Source organism: Schistocerca cancellata, chromosome 1 (assembly GCF_023864275.1).
Source record: "Schistocerca cancellata isolate TAMUIC-IGC-003103 chromosome 1, iqSchCanc2.1, whole genome shotgun sequence".
Lineage (NCBI taxonomy): Eukaryota > Metazoa > Arthropoda > Insecta > Orthoptera > Acrididae > Schistocerca > Schistocerca cancellata.
In genome coordinates, this window is record NC_064626.1 from 771,693,753 (window position 1) to 771,709,276 (window position 15,524).

Below are 15,524 nucleotides of genomic sequence, written 5' to 3' on the forward strand. Positions count from 1 at the left end.
ATACATCTTTCCACATCTAAACACCCCTTAACCACATCATCTCTGGATTCAAAAGACTCTGTCATATAATAGGCAGTGCACAGTTTACTTATTCTTTCTCTATTTATTGCAAAGTGTTTCACTTAGTGAAAAAACCTGTAGGTATTTAAGGATTGTTAGACCATCATATGCTGACATTTATTTTTATTTCTTGATCATGAAGCCTTTTCCTTCAGTAGGAGTTTTCAGGTTGATGTAGGTACATTTCAAGTGTTGTGTAAGTGCATGGTTGAAATACAATTGCCAGCACTGCCAGTTGCAGTCTTTATTTTGAAAGACACAACCAAGGTGACCAGCTCCAGCACCCACACTACCAGTTGGACTCTTTGGTATTTTGATAGATGCGACCAAGGTGACCAGTGTCAGCACTTCTTTTGTCATCTGTTTCACAATACCATAGACAGTTTCCAGTAAGACTCTAGATTTTATGAATGATTTATATTTATTCTCAGATTTTTTCACTTATAAAAAATTCACTGTCCTGTTTATTTTTTCATTTTGGAGATTTTACCAACCCCAAAAACCTGCCATCCTTTGTGGTAGTATAGTTGACTACCTCCCAAGAGCCGGCCCTGCCTGTACAATGTTGAATCTCATCACTTTCTTCCTCTCAAGAAATGAAATTGACTTCTCCACAACTGCTACCTTGTACATGGTGTTAATAGAGTGTACTGTGCTTAGGTCCAGAGGCTGCAGATGATTTGTGGAGCTCAGAGGTAGGAACACAACATTTATATTCCTCAGAAATGCTATTTGCTTGGGGTGCACAGGGCATCAGTTGATAAAAAGTACTATTGTCTCCCTGCTTGCTCACACCTTGGCATGCCTGAAACCTTGTAAAGATTTCTGATATCATGCAGGTATTCTTGTTGCACTTGTAAGTACAAGGTAGTGTTTCGATGTTTGTGAAACACCTGGGAGTTTCAAATTCTCCTGTTTTTAGTGGAGGCAGCTTTTCACTCTCGTTATTATTTATGTACAATAGCACAGTCATTGTTTCTTTACTTTTATTACCTATGTGGCATTTTTCTCCCTTAAAAGAATACATTTTACAAAAAGTAAATTATAAAAAGTGCCAGTTTCATCTGCGTTAAAATTTTCTCTTCGTTCATAACCCTGTATTAACTATGGCAATGTAATGTTCTTCCACTAGTTTACTCTTTCTACATCCACAGCCTCACATTGTTTTTTAAAACAATCAACCATCCATTCAACGTGTTGAAATTTTCCACACCAATCTGCAGGGTGATTCATGAGCCTTCTTTTCTAGCATGTTTATGCTTATAGGAATGCTGCCATTTCATATTCTTTGAAACCATTTCGAAACATTATTTTCCATTTCATTGAATGTTGACATGTGAATATTCTTTTTTTTTTTTTATCCAGAAGAACCACTAGCTTCAGCAGTCCAAAATGCTTCTTCGTTTTTAAATATGCTGCACAATTAAGAGAGCACCAAATCATATTTCTTTACCATATCAGAAAGTTTTATGTTAAGACTGTCTTCAGTGTCATAGATATTCATCGAATTTTGCAGAATTGTAAGCTTTCTATGTTTTCAGACCATAACTCCACAAAAATGAAATTGGTAAATACAACAATAAACAGCTATACCTTTTGACTCATGCTTGGTAGTGTCATTAACTGTTATGTCAGTTCACTTGACCAAGTTTGCATGGTTGGATGTATAGAAATCACTTTCAATTTATTAAACACATTCTCTCGCATCATTACAAGGGAATTAGATAGGTGTTTATTGATCAGAAGAATCACTTACCATTTACTGCCATCACACAATATGAAGTATGACATGTGTGAAACTAAAAGAAATCAGAAACGCTCTTGGACATGTTAGGATTCACATTAAAATTAGATTTCAATTTGCAGAATGTATTGTGTTTATTCCTTTAAAGTGGAACATTTCATAAAGCAGGGTCATTAAAAGTGGGGAGGGATTACATTGTTCTTATAACAATTTCACCGCAACAAACAGAAATATTTCTTAGAAGCAGAATTTCCTTAAAAGTGGTTAACTAATTCAGGGTTTTACTGTATAAGGAATCTGTTTTAACAGGAATAAAAATAAAATCCAACAATGGAAAATGACTGTAACAATATTACAGAAGGAAAGTTGCTACTCGCCATATAGCTGAGATGCTGAGTCGCGATAGGCACAACAAAAAGATTCACACAATTATAGCTTTCGGCCATTAAGTCCTTTGTCAGCAATACACACACACACACACACACACACACACACACACACACACACACACACACACACACAGAGAGTCACGCAAACGCTAACACAACTTCCTCACACGTCTGCAGTCTCCAACAACTGAAACCACACTGCGAGCTGCAGCACCAGTGCATGATGGTAGTGGCGACTGGGTGGGGGTAACGAGGAGGCTAGGGTGGGGAGGGGGAGACAGTGAAGTGCTGCAGTTTAGATGGAGGGCAGGAGAGAAGGTGGGGAGTTTGTGTGTGTGTGTGTGTGGGGGGGGGGTTGAGTAGTGGAACAGAGAGAAGTAAAAAGGAATTAAAAGATTGGATGTGGCGGTGAAATTACGGCTATGTGGTGCTGGAACGGGAACAGGAAGGGGGCTGGATCAGTGAGAATAGTGACTAACGAAGGTTGAGGCCAGGAGGATTACGGGAACGTAGGATGCATTGCAGGGAAAGTTCCCACCTGCACAATTCATAAAAGCTGGTGTTGGTGGGAATGATCCATATGGCACAGGCTGTGACGCAGTCATTGAGATGAGGGAGATCACGTTCAGCAGCGTATTCAGCAACAGGGTGGTCCACTTGTTTTTTGGTCACAGTTTGTCGGTGGCTGTTCATGTGCACAGACAGCTTGTTGATTGTCATGCCTACATAGAACGCAGCACAGTGGTTGCAGCTTAGCTTGTAAATCACATGACTGATTTCACAGGTAGCCCTGCCTTTGATGGGATAGGTGATGTTAGTGACCTGACTGGAGTAGGTGGTGGTAGGAGGATGTATGGGACAGGTTTTGCATCTAGGTCTATTACAGGGGTATGAGCCATGAGGTTAAGGGATTGGGAGCAGGGGTTGTTTAAGGATGGACAAGTATATTGTGTAGGTTCAGTGGATGGCGGAATATCACTGTAGGAGGGGTGGGAAGGATAGTGTACAGGACATTTCTCATTTCATGGCACGATGAGAGGTAATCGAAACCCTGGCGGAGAATGTAATATGTAATTCAGTTGCTCCAGTCTCGGAGGGTACTGAGTTACAAGTGGAATGCTTCTCTGTGGCCGGACTGTGGGACTTTGGGAAGTGGTGGGAAACTGGATAGCTAAGGCAGGGGAAATTTATTTTTGTACAAGGTTGGAAGGATAATTATGGTCAGTGAAAGCATCAGTGAGACCCTCAGTATATTCTGTGAGGGACTGCTCATCACTGCAGATGCGACAACCACAGATGGCTAGTATGTACGGAAGGGGCTTCTTGGTATGGAATGGGTGGCAGCTGTCGAAGTGGAGGTATTGCTGGTGGTTATTAGGTTTGATATGGACGGAGGTACTGACATAGCCATCTCTGAGGTGGAGGTCAACATCTAGGAAGGTGGCTTGTTGGGTTGAGTAGGACCAGGTGAATCAAATGGGGGAGAAGTTGTTGAGGTTCTGGAGGAATGTGAATAGGGTGTCCTCACCTTCAATCCAGATAGCAAAGATGTCCTCAGTGAATCTGAACCAGGTGAGGGGTTTGGGATTCTGGGTTTTTAGGAAGGATTCCTCTAGATGGCCCATGAATAGGTTGGTATTGGATAGTGCCATGTGGGTGCCATAGCCATACCGTGGATTTGTTTGTAGGTAATACCTTCAAAGGAGAAGTAATTGTAGGTGAGGATATAGTTGGTTATGGCGACTAGGAAGGAGGTTGTTGGTTTAGAATCCATAGGGCATCTGGAAAGGTAGTGTTAGATAGCAGTAAGGCCATCGGCATTAGGAATGTTAGTGTACAGGGAGGTGGCATCAATAGTATCGAGTAGGGCACCATGTGGTAAAGGGGCAGGAACTGTGGAGAGTCAGTGGAGGGAATGGTTGGTATCTTTTATATAGGAGGACCGGATCTGGATAATAGGTTGAAGGTGTTGGTCTACGAGAGCAGTGATTCTCTCAGTGGGGGCACAGTAACCGGCCACAATGGGGCATCCTGGGTGGATGGGTTTATGGATTTTAGGATGCATGTAGAAGGTGGGAGTGCGGGGAGTAAGGAGAGAGATGGACTCTGGGGAGAGGCTCTGGGATGGGCTTAAAGATTTGAGTAGTGACTGGAAATCCTGCTGGATTACTGGAATGGGGTCACTGTGGCAAGGTTTGTAGGTGGAAATACCTGACAGCTGATGGAGTCCTTCCGCCATGTAATCCTTGCGGTTCAAAACAACAGTGGTGGAGCCTTTGAGTGCAGGTAGGATTATAAGGTCAGGATCAGTTTTTAGACTGTGGACTGCAGTTCTTTTTGCGGATGTAAGGTTAGTTTGCATGTTGAGGGATTTGGGGAATGATGGTGAAGCAAGGTTCGAGGTTAAGAAATTATGGAAAGCTAATAGGGGGTGGTTTGGAGGCAGTGGGGGCAGATCACGGTTGGATGGAGGAGTGAACTGAGTTAGACAAGGTTCAATATTGGTCTTTGGTTGAGTCTGATTGGCCGGGTTGGTGGGGAAAAAGTGTTTCCACTGTAGGGACTGGGAAAAGGAGAGAAGGTCTTTAACTAGTTCTGCATGATTGAATTTGGGAGTGGGGCAAAAGGCGTGGCCTTTGGAAAGGGCTGATATTTCTGTGGACTAAGGCTTCAGGGAGGAAAGATTCATGACTGTGTGAGGGTCTGTTTAGGTTATGGGTTCTGTGGGGTGGTGGGAGGGAGTTTTGGAGGTTGGGGTAAGTGTAATAGGTCTGTGAGGCAGGGTTTTTCAGCTATGTGGGGATGTGGGGGAGGTTTGGAGGTTGTTCTGGAGGTGGTGGACAGGGGTACTCTGAGGTGGGAATAGGAAGTGAGCAGGATGGAGAGCTTTTTGAGGTGGTGGTGTGCATGTTGCTCAAGTTCCTGCAGGGCAAGAGTTTCAATGTGTGTTATGAGTTCCAGGAAATTGGGATTACATAGCAAGAGAATTTTGCAGAAGGAGAGAAGGTACTACAAGGAGGATTGAGATTGGTTGATATGGTTTCACAGGACTATGTTGGTGAGGGCTAAGAATTGGTGGCATCTGAACAGGTGGAGGTCATTGTGGAAGGAGGGGTGGCAATCAGAGATGAGTAATTTGATGGTAAGGCCATTAAGGGGGATTTCATGAGCCAGGCAGCAACGCAGGAACAGTATGGACACAGATAGAGGTCGCAAGGATTCATGGTGGTGCAAAAAATACAAAAAATTATGTAATAAAGGAGAATTACATCTGAAAAATTATGCAAAAATACACCCAAATACGCGTGAAAAATATGAAAAGGACAAAATGGATGCACAAGGGGAAAAATGAAATGAAATCTGAGGAAGCAACAATAGCGGAAGACGAAAATATATCCGTCCATCCTTACATAACCCCTGCGCCCAATCCCTTACCTCATGGCTCATACCCCTGTAATAGACCTAGATGCAAGACCTGTCCCTGTTATGGTCATAAGGAGATTCTGTTCTGAATTTTTTTGTTTCTTTAAGATCCTTTTTTGATATGTATCTGGTATTGTAAATTAATTATGTTTAACTATTAAGAAACTATCAAATTATCCAAAAGTTTCATTCACCTTTTCTCTGTGTTATATGCAAGATGTGTTATAGTAAATATTCTTTTTTACAATGATTTGATTTAATTATTTGTTAATCTTGGAATTAGCAGTTGATTTAGTATCAACATAATTGGTGCTAGCAGCTACAGTTGTGCTACTAATACCAGTGAATATTATTGATTAAAGCAATTATGTATAATATTGGAGTTAAATTATGAATTTATAACGTGAAATCAAAAAAATTATGGCTCTATGATTCGGTTAAAATAAAAAAAAAACTAAGATCACTGCTATTTTAAGTCAAACAATGGAAAATTCCAGGATGGAATAATAACAGTAGTAGAAAAGGGTAGTCGCTACTCACGGTATAGCAGAGACGTCACATCACAGTCAGGCACAACAAAACAACTGTCAAAATAGTAAGCTTTCAGCCAGAAAGGTCTTCATTGGAGTAAAACATACACACACACACACACACACACACACACACACACACACACACACACACACACACACAAACCACAGTTTCTCTGGCTGCTGAGATATGATACTCCGTGAAGAGTTTAGCAGAGCACTGAAAGACCTAAGTCGAAACAAGGCCCCGGGAATAGATAACATTCCATTAGAACTACTGACAGCCTTGGGAGAGCCAGTCCTGACAAAACTCTACCATCCGGTGAGCAAGATGTATGAGACAGGCGAAATTCCATCAGACTTCAAGAAGAATGTAATAATTCCAATCCCAAAGAAAGCAGGTGTTGACAGATGTGAAAATTACGGAACTATCAGTTTAATAAGTCACAGTTGCAAAGTACTAACGTGAATTCTTTACATATGAATAAAAAAACTGGTAGAAGCCGACCTCGGGGAAGATCAGTTTGGATTCCGTAGAAATGTTGGAACGTGTGACCCTACGACTTATCTTAGAAAATAGATTAAGGAAAGGCAAGCCTATGTTTCTAGCATTTGTAAACTTAGAGAAAGCTTTTGACAATGTTGACTGGAATACTCTCTTTCAAATTCTGCAGGTGGCAGGGGTAAATTACAGGGAGCAAAAGGCTATTTACAATTTGTACAGAAATCAGATGGCAGTTATAAGAGTTGAGGGACATGAAAGGGAAGCAGTGGTTGGGAAGGGAGTGAGACAGGGTTGAAGCCTCTCCCCGATGCTATTCAATCTGTATATTGAGCAAGCAGTAAAGGAAACAAAAGAAAAGTTCGGAGTAGGTATTAAAATCCGTAGAGAAGAAATAAAAACTTTGAGGTTTGCTAAAGACATTGTAATTCTGTCAGAGACAGCAAAGGACTTGGAAGAGCAGTTGAACAGAATGGACAGTGTCTTGAAAGGAGGGTATAAGAGGAACATCAACAAAAGCAAAATGAGGATAATGGAATGTAGTCGAATTACGTCGGGTGATGCTGAGGGAATTAGATTTGGAAATGAGACACTTAAAGTAGTAAAGGGGTTTTGCTGTTTGGAGAGCAAAATAACTGATGATGGTCGAAGTAGAGAGGATATAAAATGTAGACTTGCAATGGCAAGGAAAGCGTTTCTGAAGAAGAGAAATTTGTTAACAGCGAGTATAGATTTAAGTGTCAGGAAGTCGTTTCTGAAAGTATTTGTATGGAGTGTAGCCTTGTATGGTAGTGAAACATGGACGATAAATAGTTTAGACAATAAGAGAATAGAAACTTTCGAAATGTAGTGCTACAGAAGAATGCTGAAGATTATATGGGTAGATCACAAACTAATTATGAGGTATTGAATAGAATTGGGGAGAAGAGGAGTTTGTGGCACAACTTGACTAGAAGAAGTGTTCGGTTGGTAGGACATGTTCTGAGGCATCAAGGGATCACCAATTTGGTACTGGAGGGCAGTGTGGAGGGTAAAAATCGTAGAGGGAGACCAAGAGATGAATACACTAAGCAGATTCAGAAGTATGTAGGCTGCAGTAGGTACTGGGAGATGAAGAGGCTTGCACAGGATGTAGTAGTATGGAGAGCTCCATCAAACCAGTCTCAGGACTGAAGACCACAACAACAACAACAACAATTAATTTTGTATACTTGATACTTTTATATTGCAGTTTATTTTTATTATGTGTAAGTTGATTATGAAATATTTCAGTTCATTAAAGTAAATATTATTTATTCTACCTTGTGTATCAGTGTTTATAAAAATTTTAGTATTTATTTACTTACCTTGAATAAAATCAATTTACAGTTAATTATAGTTATCATTGTTATTGAGTAGAAATGAATTGTTAATGGTTTTCTAAGGTATGTAATTTTTTAAGGACAAAATTTATTTTCTTTAGGCAGGAATTTATTCTGTAGGATGTAATGTCTAAAGCTAACTTATAATTTAATTAACTTTGAATATAATAGTAAATTTTAAACATGCCACCTTTAAGATCACATTGTAATTCATCATATTTAAGTTTGGTTTTATAATTACTTTAGGTATTTATTTTAATGCTAAATTTGATTTCTTAATTTTTGTGATAATGATGAAATTGGTATATTTATTTTGTTTACAATAGGATTATTGTTAATATATTGTAAGTAACTAGGCAAATTTGATTTTCACCTGTTTGTGAGAAATATGTTCTCTTCATAATATTTTGAGGTCTGGCCTGCTCACTGACGAAGATTTAGAGACATTGTATTTACACTGTACAAAGGTAACATAATTATTGGTTTCTTAATTAGGGTCTGGAATGATTGGATTGTTGAGAAGCTGTCTAATAATAAATTTTAGAATTTACTTTTGAGATAAAACACCTAAATTTTCCTGTATATTGAGAAAACCGTATAGGGCTTGACATTTTATTTTTACATAGTTTTTTTGAGTATTCTATACTTAATGTTTGTTGGGGCCTTATAAAGAATAGCTGCTCTCTTCACTATTTAACAATTAATATTAATTAAATAATTAATAGAAAATAATTTATACCTAAAACAAAGATGATGTGACTTGCCAAATGAAAGTTCGTTTGTGTGTCTGTCGACCTGCCAGCACTTTCATTTGGTAAGTCACATCATCTTTGTTTTTAGGTATATTTTTCCTTCATGGAATGTTTCTCTATTATAACCATAGAAAATAATTTAGATTGATAAGAGTAATTTACTATGTCAATAGCAGTGTAATTGTTTTCAAGAGCTCTTATCAGTGAAGGAGATTTTGACATAAGCATTGGATTAAGAAAAATTGTTGGTACAGGAGCACAGTAATTAGGTGCGTTCAACTTTTAATTTCTGACGTACTTTTGAGTTAAGACCAGTGTGACCCAGATCAGTTTCTGCCCCAAGTTGTATGTACTCACGTTAATATGAATTGAATATGTGGGTAGGGTAATTTTACATTGTTGATTAAAATTAATTAATAATTTTAAAAAGTAACACATTGAATTAAGAATTCATTTATGTATGTCTACGAATTGTATTGATATTTTATGATTTGTTTATATTTATTATAAATTTTACTGTTTTAGTTATTTGTGTTTTAATTACTGTAGCTGTTTAACATTGTTAGAATGAAAGGTTTGAAGTTGTATTCAGATTTGAAAGGATCGTGGTAAGGTAAGGTTTGTTGATATTCCTAAACATTTTAGTGATACAACTAAATTAATTTGTAAGGAGGAACCTGTTCGTATTATGTCAAATTATTTACTTTATTATTTTTCTGCTCTTTATAATTTGATAATTTCTGCAGGTTTTTGGATAATTTTTCCTTTATTTTTGTTATATGTATTCATTATCTTATGGTTTTTTATCTATCTTTTTTTAATGGTCTATTAGATTAGGTGTTTATACTGTAAAAACTGCTGGTTGATCATCAAATTTAAATTATGCTTTGTTAGGTTCTTTACATTCTGTTGCTCAAACTCTTTCATGTGTAGTCAGATTAGTTTGATTTCATTGTCTTTAATTATTTTAATTCATATTTGTAATACAGTTGATTTTATAAATTGTCAGGTTTATTGTTGATTTATTGTTATTTCTTTTCATTTTGCTTTAGCTTTCTTTGCTTCACGTTCAGGTGAAACTATTTGTATTCCTTGTGAATTATTTGAAGTGGAATCAGAATTAGTGTCAGGATTTAATACTGAATATGATGCAGGTGTTTTTCTTTATTTTTTTTTGGCAGAGTAGACTAAAATTGTTTTTATAAATATACTTTTGATTTGGAATTTTTAGGTATTGATTTTGTATTCTTTTGTATCTTTTGCTTCTCTTTTAGTTGAAGGAAGTTCATCTCAGTTTTGTTATGATAAATTAATGTACTTAGCTTGAAGGAATTTTTACCTTTGTTGTTAACTTTTTTATTTTCTTTGTTGGTTTGAAGGTTTTATTGATTACATTTGTTTAGGGAAATGCTGAGTCATAGATAGGCACAACAAAAAGACTGTCACAAATAAAGCTTTCAGCGAGTATGGTCTTCGTCAAAAATACACACACACACACACACACACACACACACACACACTCACACTCACACACTCTCTCTCTCTCTCTCTCTCTCTCTCTCTCTCTCTCTCTCTCTCGTGTGTGCTAATGTAACTCACAAACACATGACTGCAGTCATATGTTTGTAAGTTGTGTGTGTGTGTGTGTGTGGGGGGGGGGGGGGGGTTCCATTGTTTTATTTAGGGTAACATTTTTCAAGCATTAAAAAGTTAATAGACGACTCAAATTTGTAGTTTTATGTTTGCAAAATGTATGCTTTTCTTAAGGTAATTAACTTATTTACAATCTATTCCTCATTAATTTATCTTAAGCATTTGTTACATGAACACTACTAAGGAAATAAATAAAATAAATGATTGTTATAATGTGTCCTGTTATAATATAAGGTTCTTCAACCGGTCACTTTCTGGCCCATGTTAATAGTTGTAGCACTACAACAATGATTGAAAATAACATTTGGTTAATAAGATAAAATTGAATACCTTGCAAGGTGATTTATTGTAAAATTGTATAATTATTAGAATTCTGATTGATAAAAATAAAGCAATAACACCTCCTAACTTATTTGGAATTGATTGTAAAATAGCATCAGCAAGTAAGTTGTATTGTTCTGGTTGAATATCAACTGGAGTTACAAGAAATTTGCTGGCACAAAATTATGTGGCTCTCCTAGAAAATAAGTAACAGTTAATCACGTTACGAAGGGGTACTGAATAGAATCGGGGAGAACAGAAATTTGTGGCGCAACTTGACTAGACTAGTAGGACATGTTCTGTGGCATCAAGGGATCACCAATTTAGTGATGGAGGGAAGCATGGAGGGTAAAAATTGTAGAGGGAGACCAAGAGATGAATACACTAAGCAGATTCAGAATGATGTAGGTTGCAGTAAGTACTGGGAGATGAAAAAGCTTGCACAGGATAGAGTAGCATGGAGAGCTGCATCAAACCAGTCTCTGGACTGAAGACCACAACAACAACAATCATATTTTAATTAATAATGATGTTTCTTTTTTGAATGATTTCTTGAAGCCCTCAGCTGCCATTTTCTCTATTTCCTCTTTGATTGTACAATTTCGGCTTTAGGCCATTTTCAAGTATCCATAAAATACTTGAAAATGGCCTAAGGTCAAAATTGTACAATCATACAGGAAATAAAGAAAATGGCAGCTGAGGGCTTCAAGAAATCATTAAAAAAATTCATCCCAGCTGCGGACCCTATTGCATTGAAAATAATGCTGTTATTAATACAAATGTAAATTAGTCCTTAATGTAAAATAAGAATGGAATCGAAATTTTGCAATATCTCCATGTAGTACTTAAGGAGTGATTTGATCTTGTTTGGTATAAAAAGAATAAATGAATTGCAACTATGGTGGATGTAAAAGTTGATTTAATGTTTCATCATCTTTGGCAAATCATCCTTAAATTCAGTGAAGTAAATCTCTTCCTAAATATGGACTTGCTGAAAATAAATTTGTAATTATTTTTGCTCCATTACTATTTTCTTGTTTTACACACGAGAGAGAGAGAGAGAGAGAGAGAGAGAGAGAGAGAGAGAGAGAGAGAGAGAATAAAAATATATTTTGCTGTAAAATTGATTGATCTCTTAGTTCTGATACTGTTGATGAAATTTCTTCTTCTTCTTCTTCTTCTCCTTCTTCTTCATTTTCTTCGCTTCAGGTATTAAGCAAATTTCGTGTTTATGATACCCATCTCATTGCATCCTTCCACTCTTCATAAAAGTCTCATTTCTTGAGCCTTTTTTCTACTGTGTTGGTGTCTTGTTGTTGCCCACTTCCATAAGTACATTGCATCCTTCCACTCTTCATAGAAGTCTCATTTCTTGAGCCTGTTTTCTACTGTGTTGGTGTCTTGTTGTTGCCCACTTCCATAAGTACATATGTATTGGTACTGATATATTTAATTTGTGACCCACATCATGGTTATATTTGTAAGTGATGTCGCATCCTAGGTACTTAAAATGTTTAACTTGCTCCAAGATTTTATTACTCAAGATTGTTTTAGATCTTACTGATTGTCTGCCCTGAAATGCCGCCACTTTCATTTTATCTACGCACAATGTTAGATTGTGATTTGAGGCTATCTGCTGCAACTTATGGATTCCCAGTAGAAGGTCATATTTGTTCTCTGTAATCAGAGTAATGTCATATGCATATAAAATTACATGAATCTAGTGTTATGATCTAAAAGAACTCCATTTATGTTCAACATTTTCCATTACTTTGAGAAATAGAGCATCCTTGTTGTACTGCTTTGTTTGTGTTCATTGGTTTTGTTGTTATATTTCACATATCTATAACAATTTCATTGTTTGTGTATTAGCACTTAATAGCATTTATAAGGTGAGATGCATAACCTCATTCAGCCATGACGTTCCATAGAATTGATCTATTCACATCATCGAAAGCTTTCTCAAAATCCGTAAAAGAGAGATGGGTTTTCCAATTGAACTCTCGTCCCTTTTCTATAACTTTTATGAAGCCTGATTATTCTTCAGATATTAATTTTTCTATGATATTTTTAAGTCTTGCTTTCAGGATTTTGGCATATAATTTATAGGCTGAATCCAGGAGGCTTATACTGTGATAGTTACTTTATTTAATTATATCGTCCTTTTGAAAGATAGATATTACTTTAACTCTCAGCCAGCCTTTTGGTACTTCCCTTATTTCCCCAATATCTAATAACTATTGGTCCAGGAATAACCATCCACACTTCCAAAGTCCCTATTAATACCACGTGAACCAGTGGCATTACTATTTTTTGTAGATTTTATAGTGTCCGTAATCCTCTCATATCAATATTGTCCACGGCTTTGGCATCATTTAGTTCAGGTATCATCGTACCACAAACTTTTATAATGAGCTATCCATTCATTCTCTCCTATATTATTAACTTAATATATTATCATTTTATTGTCTGTTGAATAGTTTCATCACTTTATAAGCAATAGTTTGTGTGCCATGTAAATCATGCTGTATATTACCAATAAAGTGTTCCCATCATTCTGCATGCACTCTCCGAGTTATGCATTTCTCATTATTACTCTTCTCTTTATATTCAGTATATTTTTCATTAGTGGGATTATATATGTAGATCTTGAAAGTTTCTTGTTGTTCTATAATTGCTTTTTCTGTCTCTGTCATTCAAATCCTCACTCCTCCATGTTTCCTGTAGTTCCTTTTCTTTCCCAGAACCTAGTTATCTATATTTGATAGGCCTTTTTTAAGTTTTTCCATTCTTCGTTCAAGTCTTCTACTGTTTCTGAATTTGATAGTTTCTTGTCAACAATTTTTGATAGAGATCTCATGTGCTGGTATCTTCTAAAAGGTAAACTTGAAGAACCTATTCTTCTTTTTGATTCTTAATAGTTTTCTTTGATCCTTAAGTGTTTTCTTCGATTATCTCTGTTTTGCATAGATGTCAGATATCGACACCAATAGGAAGTGATCTGATTCAATGTTCACTCCTCAATAAACTCTGGTATCTGAAACCTGTCCAGGAATCCCTCTTTTATTATTATATAATCTATAATAGTCTATATCCTCTTGCTGACCAGGAAAATTTGTGTATTTCTTTCCTCCTAAAGAAACTATTGGTAATTTTTAAATGATAAAAAGTAGCAAAATCTGACTATTTTTCTCTTTTGATTGCATATGTATTCTCCAAATGTGCCAGCTATTTTTTGGATTGGTATATTTGCAAGTCTTTCACTGTGATCTCCCATAAGTAAAATCTGATTTTTATTGTATCTTGTAACTGTTTGTATGAGGCCTTGGACTCATCAGTTTTTCCTTCTTCTGAAACATAAGTTGCTATTTTTCTTAGGATTACACTCATATCTTTAATTCCTACTAGAAATTTCCAGTGTCAATAGTTAGAAAAGGATGAGTATTGGATGAGAGGTATGGTATATGATTGTAATAGAGTATAAGCCAATAGCGATTTTGCAGATGTTATTTTTAAGACTGGCTATCACTTTAAAATTGTCAATTTTAAAATAGTGTGGTGATTTTTCATTTTGCAGTATCTGGAGTTTTTAATTAAGATTTCCTTGTTTCATGTTGAAAATTAATGTAAAACCTAAATTCCAACATGTTTGTTTCAGAATACTATAGAGTTGTTAGCGATGCCTTAGCTACCTCTAGTGCTGACTGTGTATCAGCTGTGGAGCGCGCCACTGCACAAATTTCTATAATGCTACAACATATGGTGGGGCAACAGACACTAAATAAAATGTTCAGGTACGTTAGCATCTTTTGAAAATGGTATGCAAAGTTGTAGTGCCATTTTCTGCATTGTGATAGCTTTCCAGTCACTCATAAAATTTTTGTATATAGTTGGTGCTGTTCAAATAGAAGAGCTAGTTGATTTTGATGAATAGTAAGGCTCCAAATTATTTGCAGTTCATACTGTAGACAAGTATGAATATGTATTGCACAAAGTTCCTGGTTATCCAACTACACTTAAGATATGCTGTATTTTGTGTCCCATGCTTTCAGTTAACTTTCAGGAAGTTATTGTCTAATTTTTATCTGTTTCTGTTTGTCATTCACGTTTTTCCTGATGACAATTATCATTTTCCATAGAGTGAAAACGTCAGTATAGTCAAACAAATCTTGTGTTGCATACTCTTATAACAGATAGTTACATTTCAGTGCTGCGAAATGCATATAAATGGGTTCCTCAGTTGCCTTGCTTTCACTCCTTCTCTAAAGAACAAACTGTATATCTGCATCATTAGCAGCTCTCAGTTTGTAGGTATCACTTTATAACACCGCCACAGATGTTTTCACCATCTAAAAATATGCCTTAACAACTAGAAATTTGTTTCACAAGATGGTTGGACAAGTAGTAGTACCACTTTCTTGATTACAATAAGCTTCAGTGTCAATTTCGGCAGAGGTTGTTGCAATTTTCTTTGATGAATGAACTATTGTAATACAGTAAAACTTGTTCAAAATGAAATTGCCTGGGACTAAAATAATTTTCCAAATTGGACAAGTTTCCGGATTACACAAAACGTGAGTTTTGGGCTATGTAAAATTTGTCGAGTATCATGCACAAAAGTTCAGTAAAAATTTTTAATGATGTATGTACTGTATTTATGTACCTTCACTCCAGCATAGTATATGTTCACTTACTGTATATTGGACAGTAGAATACTGGACTATTACTAATTGATAAATAACATGACATTTCTATATTTTTACTTGAACTTTGAATTCATTTATTATTG

The 15,524-nt window shown here is 36.4% G+C and overlaps 1 protein-coding gene across 2 annotated transcripts in view; it reads left to right on the top strand.

The window, feature by feature from the left end:
* Window positions 1-15,524, top strand: part of LOC126187041 (putative serine protease K12H4.7) — a 117,530-nt gene that overhangs the window by 61,197 nt on the left and 40,809 nt on the right. For both annotated transcript variants that reach the window (XM_049928262.1, XM_049928263.1), the window contains exon 5: window positions 14,394-14,529. In XM_049928262.1, coding sequence (XP_049784219.1) covers window positions 14,394-14,529 — 136 coding nt within the window. The remainder of the gene's footprint in view (window positions 1-14,393; window positions 14,530-15,524) is intronic.